The sequence below is a fragment of the Marmota flaviventris genome, chromosome 3 (genome assembly GCF_047511675.1).
Source record: "Marmota flaviventris isolate mMarFla1 chromosome 3, mMarFla1.hap1, whole genome shotgun sequence".
Lineage (NCBI taxonomy): Eukaryota > Metazoa > Chordata > Mammalia > Rodentia > Sciuridae > Marmota > Marmota flaviventris.
Window position 1 is genome coordinate 156,584,954 of NC_092500.1, and position 15,872 is coordinate 156,600,825.

Below are 15,872 nucleotides of genomic sequence, written 5' to 3' on the forward strand. Positions count from 1 at the left end.
AATAAAGTACCTTATTTTTTTCTCTGTAATCAATATAAAAAACTTCTATGACCTCAAAAGATTAATTCAATTCAAGAGTGAGAGCTCAGTACTTGAGATTGTCTCCTCTTTGACCCATTCATAAGTCCAGACCTCTGGAACTTCTGCCTGACTGGCTACAAATGGAGGTCTGCCTCCTCCACCCCAACCCTTAGGTTGGGGTGGTTTTTGTTTTTTTTTTTTTTTTCGTTCTATTTTTCTTAGCTTTTATTTCTCAGCCAGCCTATCCCACCAAGGGAACTCCATTTGTGCTACCTATGCAGGATGTGGGCAAGAGATATTAGATACCATTATAAGTAAGCCTTGGTATGTGTGTTTGGGTGGGGAATATGTGCTGAGGATTGAATGAAGAGGCAATACACGTACTGGGCAGGCACTCTACCACTGAGCTACACCCTAGTCCTGTAAATAAGCCTTTTAAATTTACTTACAAGGGAATATGGAATGTTATGACAATCACACCTACAGCCTTCTTGATTTGTGTGTGTATACTAAGTACACACTCTGCCATTGAGCTACCATACTATCCCGGGAATGATTTATTTAAAAATCCCAATATTATGCACCTGGGAATTAGTGCATGAGAAGAAATTCCATTAAAAATTTCTCTTTTTTTCAGTTAAGTGCAAATCATATGGACTGGAAAAATGGATAGGTGAATCAGTAAAAGGCATTGATTTGAAAATAAACTGGAATAGTTTGGATGAAATTATTTGATAAAACCTTGAGAGTGGGTAGAAGACTATTTGTGTGTGTGTGTATAATTTAAAATATAAATGTATGATAGATTTTAATTTTAATTATTATAGGCATTCGACTGTTTCATCTGATTTCCTTCCATTTATAAATGCATATAAGTAAAAAATTTTGATCTTATGATGGGGAAAATGGGGGATTGCTTTGTATGACCAGATATTTGAGTGTATGTTTATATATGGTATAGTTTTTTGACTTTCTGCTTCCATTATTAATATATAATTTTCTGGTTTTGGTTGTCTTTGACTGTCTTCTAATTGCTTTTATTTTTTGTCTTTATCATCTTGTTTGAGTTCTCATTTCTAGTTTTTATATCTTTTTGCAAGCATGCCAATCTCATATTGATATAGAGGTTGGCATTTTACTTGTTCCCCATTGCTGCTGCCAATATCTAATTAACTTGAAAAAAAGACTTCTCAATAGGAGTTAAATTTGGATTACTTTTGGCTGCAGGTAATAGAAAAATCTGACCACTGTTGGCTTAAGTGAGAAAGATATTGTCTCAGTTAACAAGTCTTAAGATAAGCAGACCTTTGGCATGGCAGCTCATCTGTGTTACTATAATCCAGGCTCTGACATTCTACTCTGCCATCCTTAGTATATAAGTTTTTCAGCTTCATGCTTTCTTGTCCCAAGATAGCATTTGCAATTTTAGGCACATGTCTGTATCCGAGGCCAAAAGAAGAGAAAATGGTAGCAACAGCAGCACATCTTGAGTCTGTTCCTTAATCAGAAAAATGCGTTCTCAGAAGCCACTTTTCAGAATTACTTTTGATTTTACTACCCAAACTGAGTCATATGACTACCTCTAATTGTGATGGGAAATGGGAGCTAAAACATCTGGCTTTTTTTAGCTTCTAAATTGAGGAGTGGTGAAGGGAAAAGAGTGCTCTAATTGGCTATTGGGTTAGCCAACCAAGAGTACATGCTTTACTGATTATAAATCACTCCCCATTACCATTTTTCTCTAACATTCATTGGGGTTTTATCATTTGATTTATATAGCCTTTTGGCCTTGTGACTATAACTCTAAGCCATTTCTAGGTGGAATTGTTGTTTTGACTTTGGGGAGGGCCTTTATTACTGTACAAGTTTATTGGTGATAAGGGTAGTATCTTGTATTTGTATATACCTAGCAAAATGCCTGGTAAATAGTTGGTGGTAAGATGTTGGAATAAAGAATAGATTAGTATTTGCTTTACAGAGAAGACAGTTCTGTTAAACTTACATTTAAAATAAGTATTAATCTAAAAAATAAATAATATCTAGTGGCAGAATATATTACTGAGTTCATATATTAAAGCTCCATTCCTTTAAAGGGAGGATTGCGTCTCCATCCCTCTCTCAGGTCCTATTAACACCCCCTACACATATTTTTTTTTGTTTTTATCTTCTATTATATACATATGGTACAAAATTCAGGGGTTACAGAACAGTAGGTTTACCTTCTTTTGCTATCCTTGGCATACTTTTGTTCTTTTCTTGGAGTTAACACTGTTACCACTGCCTTATGTTTCTTTCCAGAAATAATCTAAGCATATAAATGATAACATACTATTTGTAATTTTTGCTTTTTGTTATGTTTTATAAATAGTAATATCACATATATGTATTATATACGCACGTATATGAAATACTGAAGTGTACAATTTTGTTTTTCGAATTGTACTTTCTCACATGTATATTTGTATGATCTTTCCATATCAGTCATAAAGAGCTGTGTCATAAAGAACTACATTCTTAGTTAGCTTAATGAAATAAGTTTTCAATTTTTTTTTTTTTTTTTGGTACCAGGGATTGAACTTAACCACTGAGCCACATCCCCAGCCCTTTTTTATATTTTATTTCAAGACAGGGTCTTGCTAAATTGCTGAGGCTGGCTTTGAACTCACGATCCTTCTGCCTCAGCCTCCTAAACTGCTGGGATTATAGGCATATTCCACCATGCCCAGTTACAAGTTCTCAATTCTAATAGTGTATTTTAAGCAGTGTAGCAAAATATGATATAGGAGCATGAACACACCACCACAAATAAATATTACTAAGAATAAAGCCATAACAGATGGTAAGGAAATGAGAAGTGGAAAACTCTACTTTGAATTATGATAGTTGCACTAGTGAGTAGTGGTTCAATAAATGTTAGAAATGATATTGGCCACATAGGAGCGCAAAGAAAGATTAAAAATGTTTCTCTAAGCTGGGTATGATTGCACAGGCCTGTAATCCCAGCAGCTTGGGAGGCTGAGATGGTACAAAGCCAGCCTCAGTAAGAGCGAGATGCTAAACAACTCAATGAGATCCTGTCTCTAAATAAAATACAAAATAGGGCTGTGGATGTGGCTCAGTGGTCAAGCGTCCCTGAGTTCAATCCCTGGTACCAAAAAAAAGTGTTTCTAGTCCCTTCCACCATGGAAGAAACATGAAAGTCTCTTTCTCTGTGAATCAGGATATAAAGGTAAATAAGGCAGTGCCTCTTCTTCATGTTCATTCACAAGTTATACACTGTTTTTTTTAAAGAGAATGAAATATAAGAAAGCTCTTCAGATTTTATCACAATATATATTATCACATTTATTTTATAAGTAATTGATTCAAGTGGGTAACACAAAACTGAAAATTAATGGTCATTTGGAAACTAAGATAACTCATATCTGACAAATAGGTAGAAAAGTATGATTTTGCATATGATATTTCAGAAGCTTATTTTATTCATTATTGAATGAAATCAAGTATCTCTGCATTTTATCTGTATTCCAGAGATGTTAAAGTTAATGTGAACACCTTTCTTCAATAGGATAGTGTGTTCTTGGATTTAAAAGAAAAAAACAAAACATGATTGAGTGCACATAACTTGTCATTATACAGTCTTTATAACAGTGTAAACTTGCACCTTAATTCTTGTGAGTGTGGTTCTGCACTTTTTGCTTAGTGGCTGCTTTTTAGTAAATTTTTAAGTACTTTTAAGTTAGTTGGGCAATTGATATAAATTTTAAAAAATGGAATAATGTTTTACTTTGTAGAAAATGGCTCTCTCTACATAGTGATGGATTACTGTGAAGGAGGAGATCTGTTTAAGCGGATAAATGCTCAGAAAGGCATTTTGTTTCAAGAAGATCAGGTAAGTGAGTATGTAGGAGCTTCATTTCTCATAAATGGGGCATAAAAAGACTTATTTTCCTATATCTGACCCTATTTTTGAGAAATAGCTCAAAAATGAGCTGTTTGGTTATTTATGTGTGTATCTATTTCTAACTACAAATGCTAATTGTAATAACTAGGGCAGTCTGGTATATTCAATACCTTTGGCACATTTCTGACTATTTAACTCCCACTTTTGTATAGTTCTCTATCTCTTTTCTAGTTCTGTAACAATATATTTTTATATGTTAATGTGTTATATCCTATGTGTATTATGTATATTTACGTGTATCCTATGTGTGTATATATATTTGTATATTTTTTTTCTTCTTTGTGTTAACTGAGCATTGAACCCAGGGCCTCGCACATGCCAGGTGAGCACTCTACCCCTTAATACATCCCCAGTCCTGTTTATTTTTTATTTTGAGACATGGTCTTGCTGAGTTGTTCAGGCCAGCCTAAAACTTGTGATCCTCTTGATTCAGCTTCCCGAGTAGCTGTGATTAAAAATACCTGCTACCACACCTGACTATATGTATATAACTTAATTATTCATTTTAAGTGTTTAATTCTTCAGGGTCCCAACAATATGGTTTACTGCTGCCAGATCAAATCTTCCCTAACAGGTAGCTTTGCTACATAACTCTAGCTCTGTAAGGCTTGCATTGGCAACTGTTAAATCTAATCTCTGTTTTGATTTCCAATATCAATAAAGTATAGCCCTAACCTATCTAAGTAGCTTTATTTTTTTTTTCTATTATTCCCTAAATCTCCACCTCTTTTGTTTAATTTAGGAGATATTTATTGAGCAGGTACTTTGTGTTAGCCACTAAGCTGTATGTTTATATATCTATCTCATTGTCTTTATAGTTGTTCTGATTACTTATTTTATTTTGGTAATGTTTTTCCCCTAACTCTTTGTTATTAATAAGCTGCCTTTATTTTTTTCCAGTTCAGTTCAAGTCCCAACTTCTTTAAATATTCTTTATTTTCTGTGGTCTTTTCCTTCTCTAAATTCCTTCCATTCATCTCTCATTATCACCCCTTCTTAATTTTAATTGAATTTGCTCTGAAAACTTAGAGTCTTATCGTATCAAATAGCTATTAAGGCCACAGAATTTATTTTTGTCTAGAAATTTTCATAAGGAATCTTGGATTGGGTTTTTAAAGACTATTTATTATTTGTTCCAAGGCTAGGAAACAAAACATAATATCTTCCACCAGATTTTACTTGCATATCTATAAATTTGAACAAGTAAAGCTTGTTACATTATATTTAATTCTCTGCAAATCCACTTTCCTGAGGTAAACCCTGTTTTCTGGTTGGTAGCTGTCCTTCTGTTTCCTATCTTTATTCCTTCTTTCCTTCCTACACACACACACACACACACACACACACACACAAAATTATAATCACATAGAGCTCAAGTATGTGCTATAAATATAGGAGTATACTATGCATCTTGTATACTATATATTCTGCAACTCTTTTTAGTTAACACTATATAAACAGTATACATAAATGTACTTCATTCTTTTTTTTTTTGTGGAGGGTGGGTACCAGGGATTGAACTAGGGGCACTTAACCACTGAGCCACAATCCTCAGCCCTATTTTTTGTATTTTATTTAGAGACAGGGTTTTGCTGAGTTGCTTAGTGTCTCACTTTTGCTAAGACTGGCTTTGAACTCACAATCCTCCTGCCTCAGCCTCCAAAACCACTGCAATTCCAGGCATGTGCCACCTCGTCTGGTTGCTTCATTCTTTTCAATGGATGCAGAATATTTCTAGTATATGTATCACAATGTATTTCACACTCCTTTGTGGCCTGTTATTTAAAATATTTTTGGATCTAATAGTGCTATAACAAACATTCTTATGCATGTATTTTGGTATTTCTGACACTATATCTGTAGAATAAATTTGAAATTGCAATTATTTATTTAACTTGCATTTAAAATGGTATGTGAATCTAAAATTTGATTTGAAGTGATTAGAATTAAATTTCTCATAAGTGGGGCATAAAAAGACTTATTTTCCTATATCTGACTGATATTATATATTATTTCAAGTTCGGTTAAAATGATACCTTGTTATTTTCAATTTGAAGGGGATTTAGTATTTTATGTAGGTTTTTATTGAGCTTTTTTCCCTTTGTGTTTGCCTTTCCAGTCTTTTATCCACTTTTTATTTTGGCTGTCGGTATTTTTCTCAGTGATTTGGAAGAACTTTTACATAATGGAGAATCAGCAATCTGTCAATTATGCTACAGTTTTTTTTTATCCTTTTTTTTTTTAGTTGTAGATGGACACAATACCTTTATTTTATTTGTTTGTTTTTTTTGTTTTGTTTTAATTAGTTACACATGACAGTACAATGACCTTGAAATAGCATACATTTGAATCAGATGGGATATAATTTTTCTGAGTATACAGGTTGCAGAATCACATTGGTCATGCATTCACATATATACACACAGTAATAATAATGTCTGTTTCATTCTACTATCCTTCTTATCTCCCCAGCCCCTCCCAACCCCTCCCATCACTTCTCTCTACCTAATCTAGGGTAACACTATTCTTTTTTTTTTCTCACATCTTTATACATGTATTTTGTATAACAGTTTGGGTCTCCTTCCACCATCCATGCAATTCCCTTTCTCCCTCCCTTTCCCTCCCACCCCTCTTCCCTATGTAGAGGTAATCTTCTTCCCATGCTCTTCCTCTCTTCCCCATTTTGAGTCACCCCCCTTATATCAGAGGAAACATTCGGCATTTGTTTTTTTGTGATTGGCCAACTTCACTTAGCATAATCTGCTCTAATGCCATCCATTTCTCTGCAAATGCCATGATCTTATTATTTTTTAGTGCTGAGTAATATTCCATTGTGTATATATGCCACATTTTTTTTAATCCATTCATCCATTGAAGGGCATCTAGGGTGGCTCCACAGTCTAGCTATTGTAAATTGTGCTGCTATAAACACTGATGTGGCTTTGTCCCTGTAGTATGATGTTTTTAGGTCTTTTGGGTATAGTCCGAGAAGAGGAATAGCTGGGTCAAATGGTGGTTCCATTCCCAGCTTTCCAAGGAATCTCCATACTGCTTTCCAAATTGGCTTCTTATATGTTTATTTTTATGTGGTGCTGGGGATCGAACCCAGTTCCTCACCCATGCTAGGCAAGCTCTCTACCACTGAGCCACAACCCCAGCCCATGCTGCAGTATTTTTTAATAATTATTACTAAATTTGATTATATATTTTGCCATGCAGATGTTTTAAGTTTTATGTAGTCAACTTTATCAGTCTTTATGTTATGCTGTTAATAGTTTTCTGTCATATTTTGGAAGTCCTGCTTCAAAGATTATAAAAAATTAGCCTATGTTTTCTTTTTTTTTTTTTTTTAATTTTTTATTGCTGGTTGTTCAAAACATTACAAATTTCTTGATATATCATATTTCTATGTTTTCTTTTATCAGTTTGATTTTCATGTTTAAAAATGCCATTGACTTTGCCGCTGGGGTTGTGGCTCAGTGGAAGAATGCTTGTGAGACACTAGGTTTGATCCTCAGCACCACATAAAAATAAATAAATAAACAAAGGTATTGTGGCTACCTACAACTAAAAGAAAAAATTTTTTAAATGTCATTTAGGGGGCTGGAGTTGTAGCTCAGTGGTAGAGCGCTCACCTAGCATGTGCGAGGTGCTGGGTTTGATCCTCAGCACCACGTAAAAATGGATGAATAAAATAAAGGTATTGTGTCCAACTACAATTAAAACATAAGTATTTTTTAAAAATGCCATTATCTTGGAATTATTTTGGTGTTAGGAGCGAGGTAGAAATTAAGCCCTTTGAAACTTCCAAATTGCTAGCCCCAAAGGCTATATACACATGGTGAATAAGGGGAAAGGAAAAGTAAGAGATGTCTTCCCATTTTCTAGCCTTATTTTTTTTTGTGTGTGATTTTTGTTTATATTGAAAAAAGCATTATAGAAAAAATGAAGAAAAGTCACCTATCTTCATACTATTATAAAATATAAATTACATTTTTCACTCAAGTTTTTTCCCATACTTTGAGTTATGAGATGCTTCAATAGTATCTCTTTCATTTAAGATTTGGTATGTGTTCTTGCACATTCTGTAAGTCAGTTTACTTGAATATCTACTTAATGTTAGTGTTTATAAAATAAAAATAAAAAGAAATTGTAGCCCCCAATTTTTTTTTTTTAGCAACTTAGTTTTCCTTAACCCCATATGTTCCTGAATCCTTTCAATGATCAAGGAAATATACCATGATATGTAACTTTTAAAAGATATAACAGATCTGATTTTTCTTCCTAGATTTTGGACTGGTTTGTACAGATATGTTTGGCTCTGAAACATGTACATGATAGAAAAATTCTTCATCGAGACATAAAATCACAGGTATGTTTATTCTGTCACTAGTAAGTTCTGAATGGATAAGGACATGGAACATGTATTGAGCTTGATTTTGAACCCTGTTCAATGTGCATTGTGTTATCTGTCTTCATTGTTCCTTCTTCAATCTATTTCTAGAAATCCTCTTTTGGGGTTAATAATCCTCTGTTAGATCGCCTGCTTCCTTTTCATATCTTTCTCTCTTTGATTTCCTCTCTCCCCATGATGGAACACAATCAAAAATGAATGTATGGGAGGTAGAATTTTTGAGATTTTGCATGTCTGAAGATTACTTTATTCTATTTCTCATTAATGGAATAAACTTCCAATTAAGAGATTGGGCATGATGGTGGCACTCTCCTATAATTCCAACAACGCAGGAGGCTGAACCAAGAGGATTGCTAATTCAAGGCCAGCGTCAGCATTTTAGTGAGACTCTGTCTCTAAAAATAAAAAGAGTTGAGAGTGTGGCTTTGGGTAGAACCAAAACAAAAAAACAAACAAAGAATCTAGGTAGGGAATTGTTTTCCTATAAAATTTTGGTTTTTATTTGGTTTCTGGCTCTTTGCTTTCAGGAATTTAAAGCCATTATAATTTCTTATCCTTATTTCTTTTCTCTGAAAGATTTTAGGATGTTCTGTTTGTTCCTATTATGAAACTTCACAGTGTTGTACATTGGTGAGGCTCACTTTTCTTTCATTAATGCTGTATTTTTTTTTTGATACTGGGAATTGAACCCAGGAATGTGTCGTGAGGGGGTAGAATTGTGACATATGCAGTCGAGGGGAGAAATAAAGAATGTCCATGCGCTTCTGCCCCTTTCAGTGCTTTATCCCCTCAAAGTAGTCAATACAATTTCACTCTATAGGTTCTTAATCAAGAAAACAGCAATCCTTAATGCTAGGCACTGCAGTAGACATATTCAACTCACAATAAACAATTCTGGATTAATTAATTCACAGCAAACAATTCTAGATTAATTCTAAGCACTGTAAAACACACTTAATCATGACAGGCTAATGATAGATATTCCCTCTGCATGCTAAAGTTCAAATGTCAGATCAAAAGTCTTAAGCCTTAGGCTTTACGTCCAGCAGATGCACACTGCAGTGATCAGGTCCGGAACCAAGGCAGGTTTTTCCTGGAGTGGAGTGGACTACTGGTTGAGGAGGGGGTTGTAGGAGAAGTTGCAGCTCTCACCAGGGTCCAGACAAGGCAGTAGAGTTTGAGAGCAGTGAGGATCACACAGAGAATCAGGAAATGATGACAAGTGATGGGATATCAGGTCCTCATCAGGCCTCCAGCTCGAGTGCATCCTTGTTTCGCCTGGCTGAATCCCTGTTCATTAGCTCTATTATTTATACTAAGTTTGGGGGCTTTTGACCCCGCTTTCAATCCTTATCAGCTACCATCTGATTTCTCCATGACATCATTTACCCCGGGGGTCATCTGGTCTGGTGGTCGCCACCCTGATCTTCTCACCTTTCCCTCTTATCAGGCAAGGACAGCCTGCCAGAGGCTTTACTCTGTTTATCAGGGTGAGGGGAAGTAACTTGTTTGAGGCCATTCTGGAGGGATCTATTGGATGTGCCTGGTGAGACTGCAGGTTTTAAACTGGAGTTTTTAAAATGGAGTTGTTTAAGCTCAGGCCTAAGGCCATCCTCACAGGATGCTAAACCACTGAGCCACATCCCCAACCCTTTTTTGCATTTTATTTAGAGACAGGGTTGAATTCAGTGATCCTCCCTAGTCTCTAGTATTACAGGCGTGCACCACCACGCCTGGCAATGCTCTACATTTTTGATAGGAGAATGTTTCCTCTGGAAAATGCCAGGCTTGGTGGCACATGCCTGTAATGCCAGCAGCTTGGGAGGCTCAGGCAGGAGGACCACACCTTCAAAGCAGCCTCAGCAAAATCGCACTGAGCAAGTCAGTGAGATCCTGTCTTTAAATAAAATACAAAATAGGGCTATAGATGTGGCTCAGTGTCCGACCCTGTGTTCAATCCCTGGTCAAACACCCTGCCCCCCAAAAGAACGAAATTTCTGTTACCAAACATTAGAATTCTGTATTTATGAATGCAAAATAGTTGGTTAAATTACTGGAAACTCTTAAGGCTGACTGGTTACATTTAGACTAGTTTGAATTTTTAGGCAGGTTTTTGGTGGGTGGGGTGTTTCCAGGGGTATGTATATTTTACATATCATAAAATTCACTCATTTCAAGTGTACAGTTTAATGATTTTTAATATATTCATGGAGTTTTGAAACCATCACCAGTCTCTAATTCCCAAACATTTTTATGACTCCAAAGAGAAACTATACCAGTTAGTTGTCACAACTCATTTCTTTTCCATCTAGATCCTGGCAATCATGAATCTTATTTTCTGTCTCTATGAGTTTATATACGTTACATTTTATTTAAATGGAACATTTTATTTAAATATTTGTCTTTGCCTATTTTTAAATAGGATTTTTTTTTGGTCTTTTTGTTGCTGACTTTAAGGGTTCTTTTCAGATATGTAATGTGCAAGTTCATTTCTCCCATTCTGTGGGTTGTCTGTTCACTTTCTTGATGGTGTCCTTTGATGCACAAAAGGTTTTAGTTTTGATGAAATCCAATTTATTTTTCTTTTTTTTTGCTAGTGCTTTTGGTATTGTGTATGAAACCATTGCCTATCCCAATTAAATTTTACTCTTATATTTTTCTCTGGGAGTTTTATATTTTTTGTTTTTATATGTCTAGAGTCCACTTGGAATTAATTTTGTGTACAGTATGAGGTAGGGGACTACATTTGTTCTTTTACATGTTAAAATTTAGTTATTCAAGCTTTTTTTTTTTTTTTTTTACTGGCTTAATTTTTATGAAAAACGTTGTTGACTCAGACAATGAACTGGACTGTAACAATATTTGGGTGTTTTTTTTTTTCTTTCTTTCACAGAACATATTTCTAACCAAAGATGGAACAGTACAACTTGGGGATTTTGGAATTGCTAGAGTTCTCAATAGGTAACAGATCAATTTTCAACTTTGTTTTGATATAATATCTTCAGTGAAACTTCAATCAATGATTATGTATATATGGAAATTTATTATGTCTTTAACATCTTAAGTTTCTTCTATGATTTTTGTTGTTGTTCTAGTACTGTAGAGCTGGCTCGAACTTGCATAGGAACTCCATACTATCTGTCACCTGAAATCTGTGAAAACAAACCTTATAATAATAAAAGGTATTTTAAAATGATATGCTATCTTTCCTTTAAATTTTTCTGTTATACTCTATTTGTTAACCTTGAGATTTATTCTAAAATCAATAACATACATATGTAAATATACACACATATGATGAAGGAAATTGTAAAAAAAGGAACTATAGGTAGAATCACTTTATTACTTAAGTTATAATTGGAAATAGAATGTTCTCAATAGTCAGTTCCTATTGAATTATAGCTAAGTTTTGTTGAACACATTCTATATGTCAGATATTGTTTTAAATGCTTTCTGTATTAAAAAAACAAGTTCTGCGAGATAGACTAACTTCTTTGAAATTACTCAGTCTACTAAGTGGTGGGGCCAGTATCAAAACTATCTGGTGCCTATATCCATAATCACTGATCTGAATTATGACTTAACAGATTGTGTAATATGTGGATGGAAAGAGCAGCCTTGCCACTGAATTTTAGTCACCCTTTATTTTCTGTTCCTCTTTCTAATTGAAAAATCCCAACCAAGAAATGTTAGTTGGCTTTTATAGATTTCTTTTAGATTTGATTTTAGTAAATTAATTTTTTTATGTTAATTAAAATAATGTTTTGCTTTTGTAGTATTTTTAAAAATCATGGCATTTTGCAAACAATTGAATAAGGTCACTTGACTTTTGCAAAATAAAAATAACTACATGGAATGGACATGAAAGTTTTGATATTTTTCTTTTAAATCTTTAATTCTTTAATGACACTTTAAATTGATTATTTAGACAACAATATTTTCTAATCTGAGACAGCTGTTCTTGTCATTTAGTGATGGTTGAAAATTTCAGTTTTAAAGGAAATGTTTTATGTAGTATCTTTTTCTAAAACATTCCCATGCTGCTTTTGTTTCCTTTAAATGTAAAAAAAAATTTAAATATCATACTAAGAAGAAATTTCTCATTTTTGTCTTCTTTAGTGACATTTGGGCTCTAGGCTGTGTCCTTTATGAGATGTGTACACTTAAACATGCAGTAAGTACAAGTTTCTGAAGTATTTTTAAATTGTATTATCTTTCAGATGACCTCATATACTAGAAATGTTTCTCTAAGTCAGTTTTTAAATTTGCTATATTTTCTGAAGTATGAATCTAAATTGATTTACCCTTAGTATATATGAATGTTATATATTTGCTGTTATATATTTTTTTCTGTTATTTCTGATGATAGAAATATATTTTGTCCTCAATGTTAAATTTATTTATTATAAATTTGAAGTTTAAACTTGAATATTTTTATTAGTTTCATTTTAGCAAGTTCTCTCAGAGTACCCAAATAATTTGAGTTTAGAATCACTTAAATTATTTAAGTTAAAGAACTTCATTCAACACATTCATCTAAGAGTTTTATCAATTTAAATATTCCTTAAGTCAGAGTATTTATTATTATTATTATCTTTTTTTTAAAGCAGCACAAAAATACACCAAAAAGGGAGAATACTCTTCACAAATAGATTTAATATTAATCACTTTTCATTTCAAAATTATTTTTAACATGTTTTTTCCCACTGATTAAACAAAAAAAAATTTTGTTACCAAAAATTTAAGAAAATACATAAAAATATAAAGAATCTTGGGGTTTTAACAGTTTTAGAGCCTATTTTTATTATTTGGGATCTATTTTTCTTTGTTATTCTTTTTAGTGGCTGTGTATACTTCAACTATATAGGCTTAGATTTCATTTTTTCTTTCTTAAGGAAAAAAAAAAGTAGAAGCTGCCAAAGTGATGTGGAATAGTGTTTATCAGATATGTGTGTAAACGAATTGGTTAGTTTTTCTGTGATACCATCATTTTAGGTACAAACATTAAATGTTTGTGTGTTTAAATCTTTCGTTAATATTATTTACTCTTTAGTGGACACCTGGGGCTAAGTAATCTTTATTTATGAAGAGTTTGTTAGTTGAGACATAAAGGAAAGTTCATTGGAGGATCATATTTTTTATGCATTTAGGATTCCTTTTTAGGTATACAGATATTTCTATAAAATTGACCTTAATTTTTATAAACTGAATGATATACTTAAAATGTTCTGGGAGAGCTTAGCACTTAATGGAACTCTCTATAATTGTTATAATGGCTGATGTTTAATTTATGGCACATTTAACTCAATGTGTATTTTACCATATCAGGAGTATACAACAGTTCTGTTACTTTAGCATAGTTATCAAAAGTATAATTTTGCTTTTGTTTTTTCAAAATGAAATCTTTAGATCTTATACTGCCCTACCTCTGTTTTCTTTAAACTTCAATTTATACTGTATTTGATCCTAAAATATATATTACTCTTTATATATTTATTTAGTTTGGGGGGTACTGGGGATTGAATACAGGGGCACTCAACCATTGAGCCACAATCCCATCCCTTTTTTGTATTTTATGTAGAGGCAGGGTCTCACTGAATTGCTTAGCACTTTGCTTTTGCTGAGGCTGTCTTTGAACTTGTCATCTTCCTGCCTCAGCCTCCTGAGCTGCTGGGATTGCATGCATGTGCCTCTGAACCTGGCTTGTATATTACTCTTAACATAGCTTGTATTCTGTGTTGGAATGTTTGCCATATTGCTGATTCTATAGCTTGGAGCATCACACACAAAATTTATAATAGACACTGACTAATAGGAAAGTAATTAGCAGGTTTATTTGTTATATTTTGCCTAAATACTTTTATATTTAATTTCTATTCTAGATATTAGCATAGGAACAAAGATTTTAAATGAAGACTAAAAGATTGTTGTCCACCCCCTCCTTTGTGGTTCTTTTTTTTTTTTTTAATATTTATTTTTTAGTTTTCGGCGGACACAACATCTTTGTTTGTATGTGGTGCTGGAGATAGAACCCGGGCCGCACACATGCCAGGCGAGTGCACTACCGCTTTAGCCACATCCCTAGCCCTGTGGTTCTTTTTTTTTAAAATAATGTTATTGTATTTTTTAGACCTTTATTTTATTTATTTATTTTTATTTGGTGCTGAGGATTGAACCCAGTGCCTCACATAATAGGCAAGCACTCTACCACTGAGCCACAACCACTCACCTCCTTTCTGGTTCTTTGACCCTAATTTTCCTACCCCAAAGACATAGTTTTTAATCATCTTGATTATTATCTAAAATCTCTCATTAATTCTATCTCATTTCTTAGCATTTTGAATAAGTAAAAATTACTCTTAAATTATCACATTTTGTTTTTTGAAAACTAATATTCGTTTTGAAATAAATTTACAGATACACAGAAGAACACATGCTGATTAAATTATTTGAAAGAGCGTTGTATTTCTATTCTGTTAATAGGAAAAAACTATTTCTCTTTGATGATAATCCCAGTTTCAGTTTCTTTATGTTTCATATATGTTGATTTATTTTGTGGATTTTTAGTTTGAAGCTGGCAATATGAAAAACCTGGTACTGAAGATAATATCTGGATCTTTCCCACCTGTGTCTTTGCATTATTCCTATGATCTCCGCAGTTTGCTCTCTCAGTTATTTAAAAGAAATCCTAGGGATAGACCATCAGTCAACTCCATATTGGAGAAAGGTTTTATAGCCAAGCGCATTGAAAAGTTTCTCTCACCTCAGGTATGTTTTTTTAATTTTATAATTAAAATTAAGCAATAGGGTTATGGTATTTAGTAAGAAACTGCGCTTTGTTTTTATGGAAAGCATATCAGAACCTTGGGGAATGAGATGCCTTTTCAAACTATATTGGTGTCATTTTCCTTTTTCCATCTTACTTAACTCCATTTCTTTCTCTTTACTTTCCCAGTTGTACATCATTTCTCTGTTCCTAACTTTAAAATTATTAAACCTTTTTTTGTTTCTCTTTGTAGTGGGATTATAAATATATCTATATTGTAAGATTGTTAGGAGAATTAAAGATAGTACAATAGAATGCTCAATGGGCTAGCACATAAGTGCTCCAAATATTTAATATATATTAGATGCCATCTATGTATCAGTCTGTTATACTATATAAATATATTATCACAGATTTTATATGGTTAAAATTATATTTTACTTGACAAAAAAATGATTGGAAATGATTGTTCTGTGGGCATTTTTATGTATGTGTATTAAATTATTGACTCATGATTTTTCCTCTCGTATTCAAATATATAAATATTTGTTGAGTTGAACTGAATTTTAATGTGACCAGTTTTATAAATCAGTGTATATCAAATCAGTTAGCATGAGTTACTCATGAAAATGTGATCCTTTGAAATTGGAATTATTTTACTTTTCTTGTTTAATGTAACGTTTGTTAATTAAAATAACCAACCTTAA

The 15,872-nt window shown here is 33.2% G+C and overlaps 1 protein-coding gene across 9 annotated transcripts in view; it reads left to right on the forward strand.

Annotated features, from left to right (window-relative positions):
• Nek1 (NIMA related kinase 1) overlaps positions 1–15,872 on the forward strand; it is a 167,925-nt gene that overhangs the window by 10,697 nt on the left and 141,356 nt on the right. For all 9 annotated transcript variants that reach the window (XM_071610527.1, XM_071610529.1, XM_071610530.1 and 6 more), the window contains exons 5-10: positions 3,816–3,913; positions 8,274–8,357; positions 11,293–11,360; positions 11,495–11,581; positions 12,519–12,573; positions 14,967–15,167. In XM_071610527.1, coding sequence (XP_071466628.1) covers positions 3,816–3,913; positions 8,274–8,357; positions 11,293–11,360; positions 11,495–11,581; positions 12,519–12,573; positions 14,967–15,167 — 593 coding nt within the window. The remainder of the gene's footprint in view (positions 1–3,815; positions 3,914–8,273; positions 8,358–11,292; positions 11,361–11,494; positions 11,582–12,518; positions 12,574–14,966; positions 15,168–15,872) is intronic.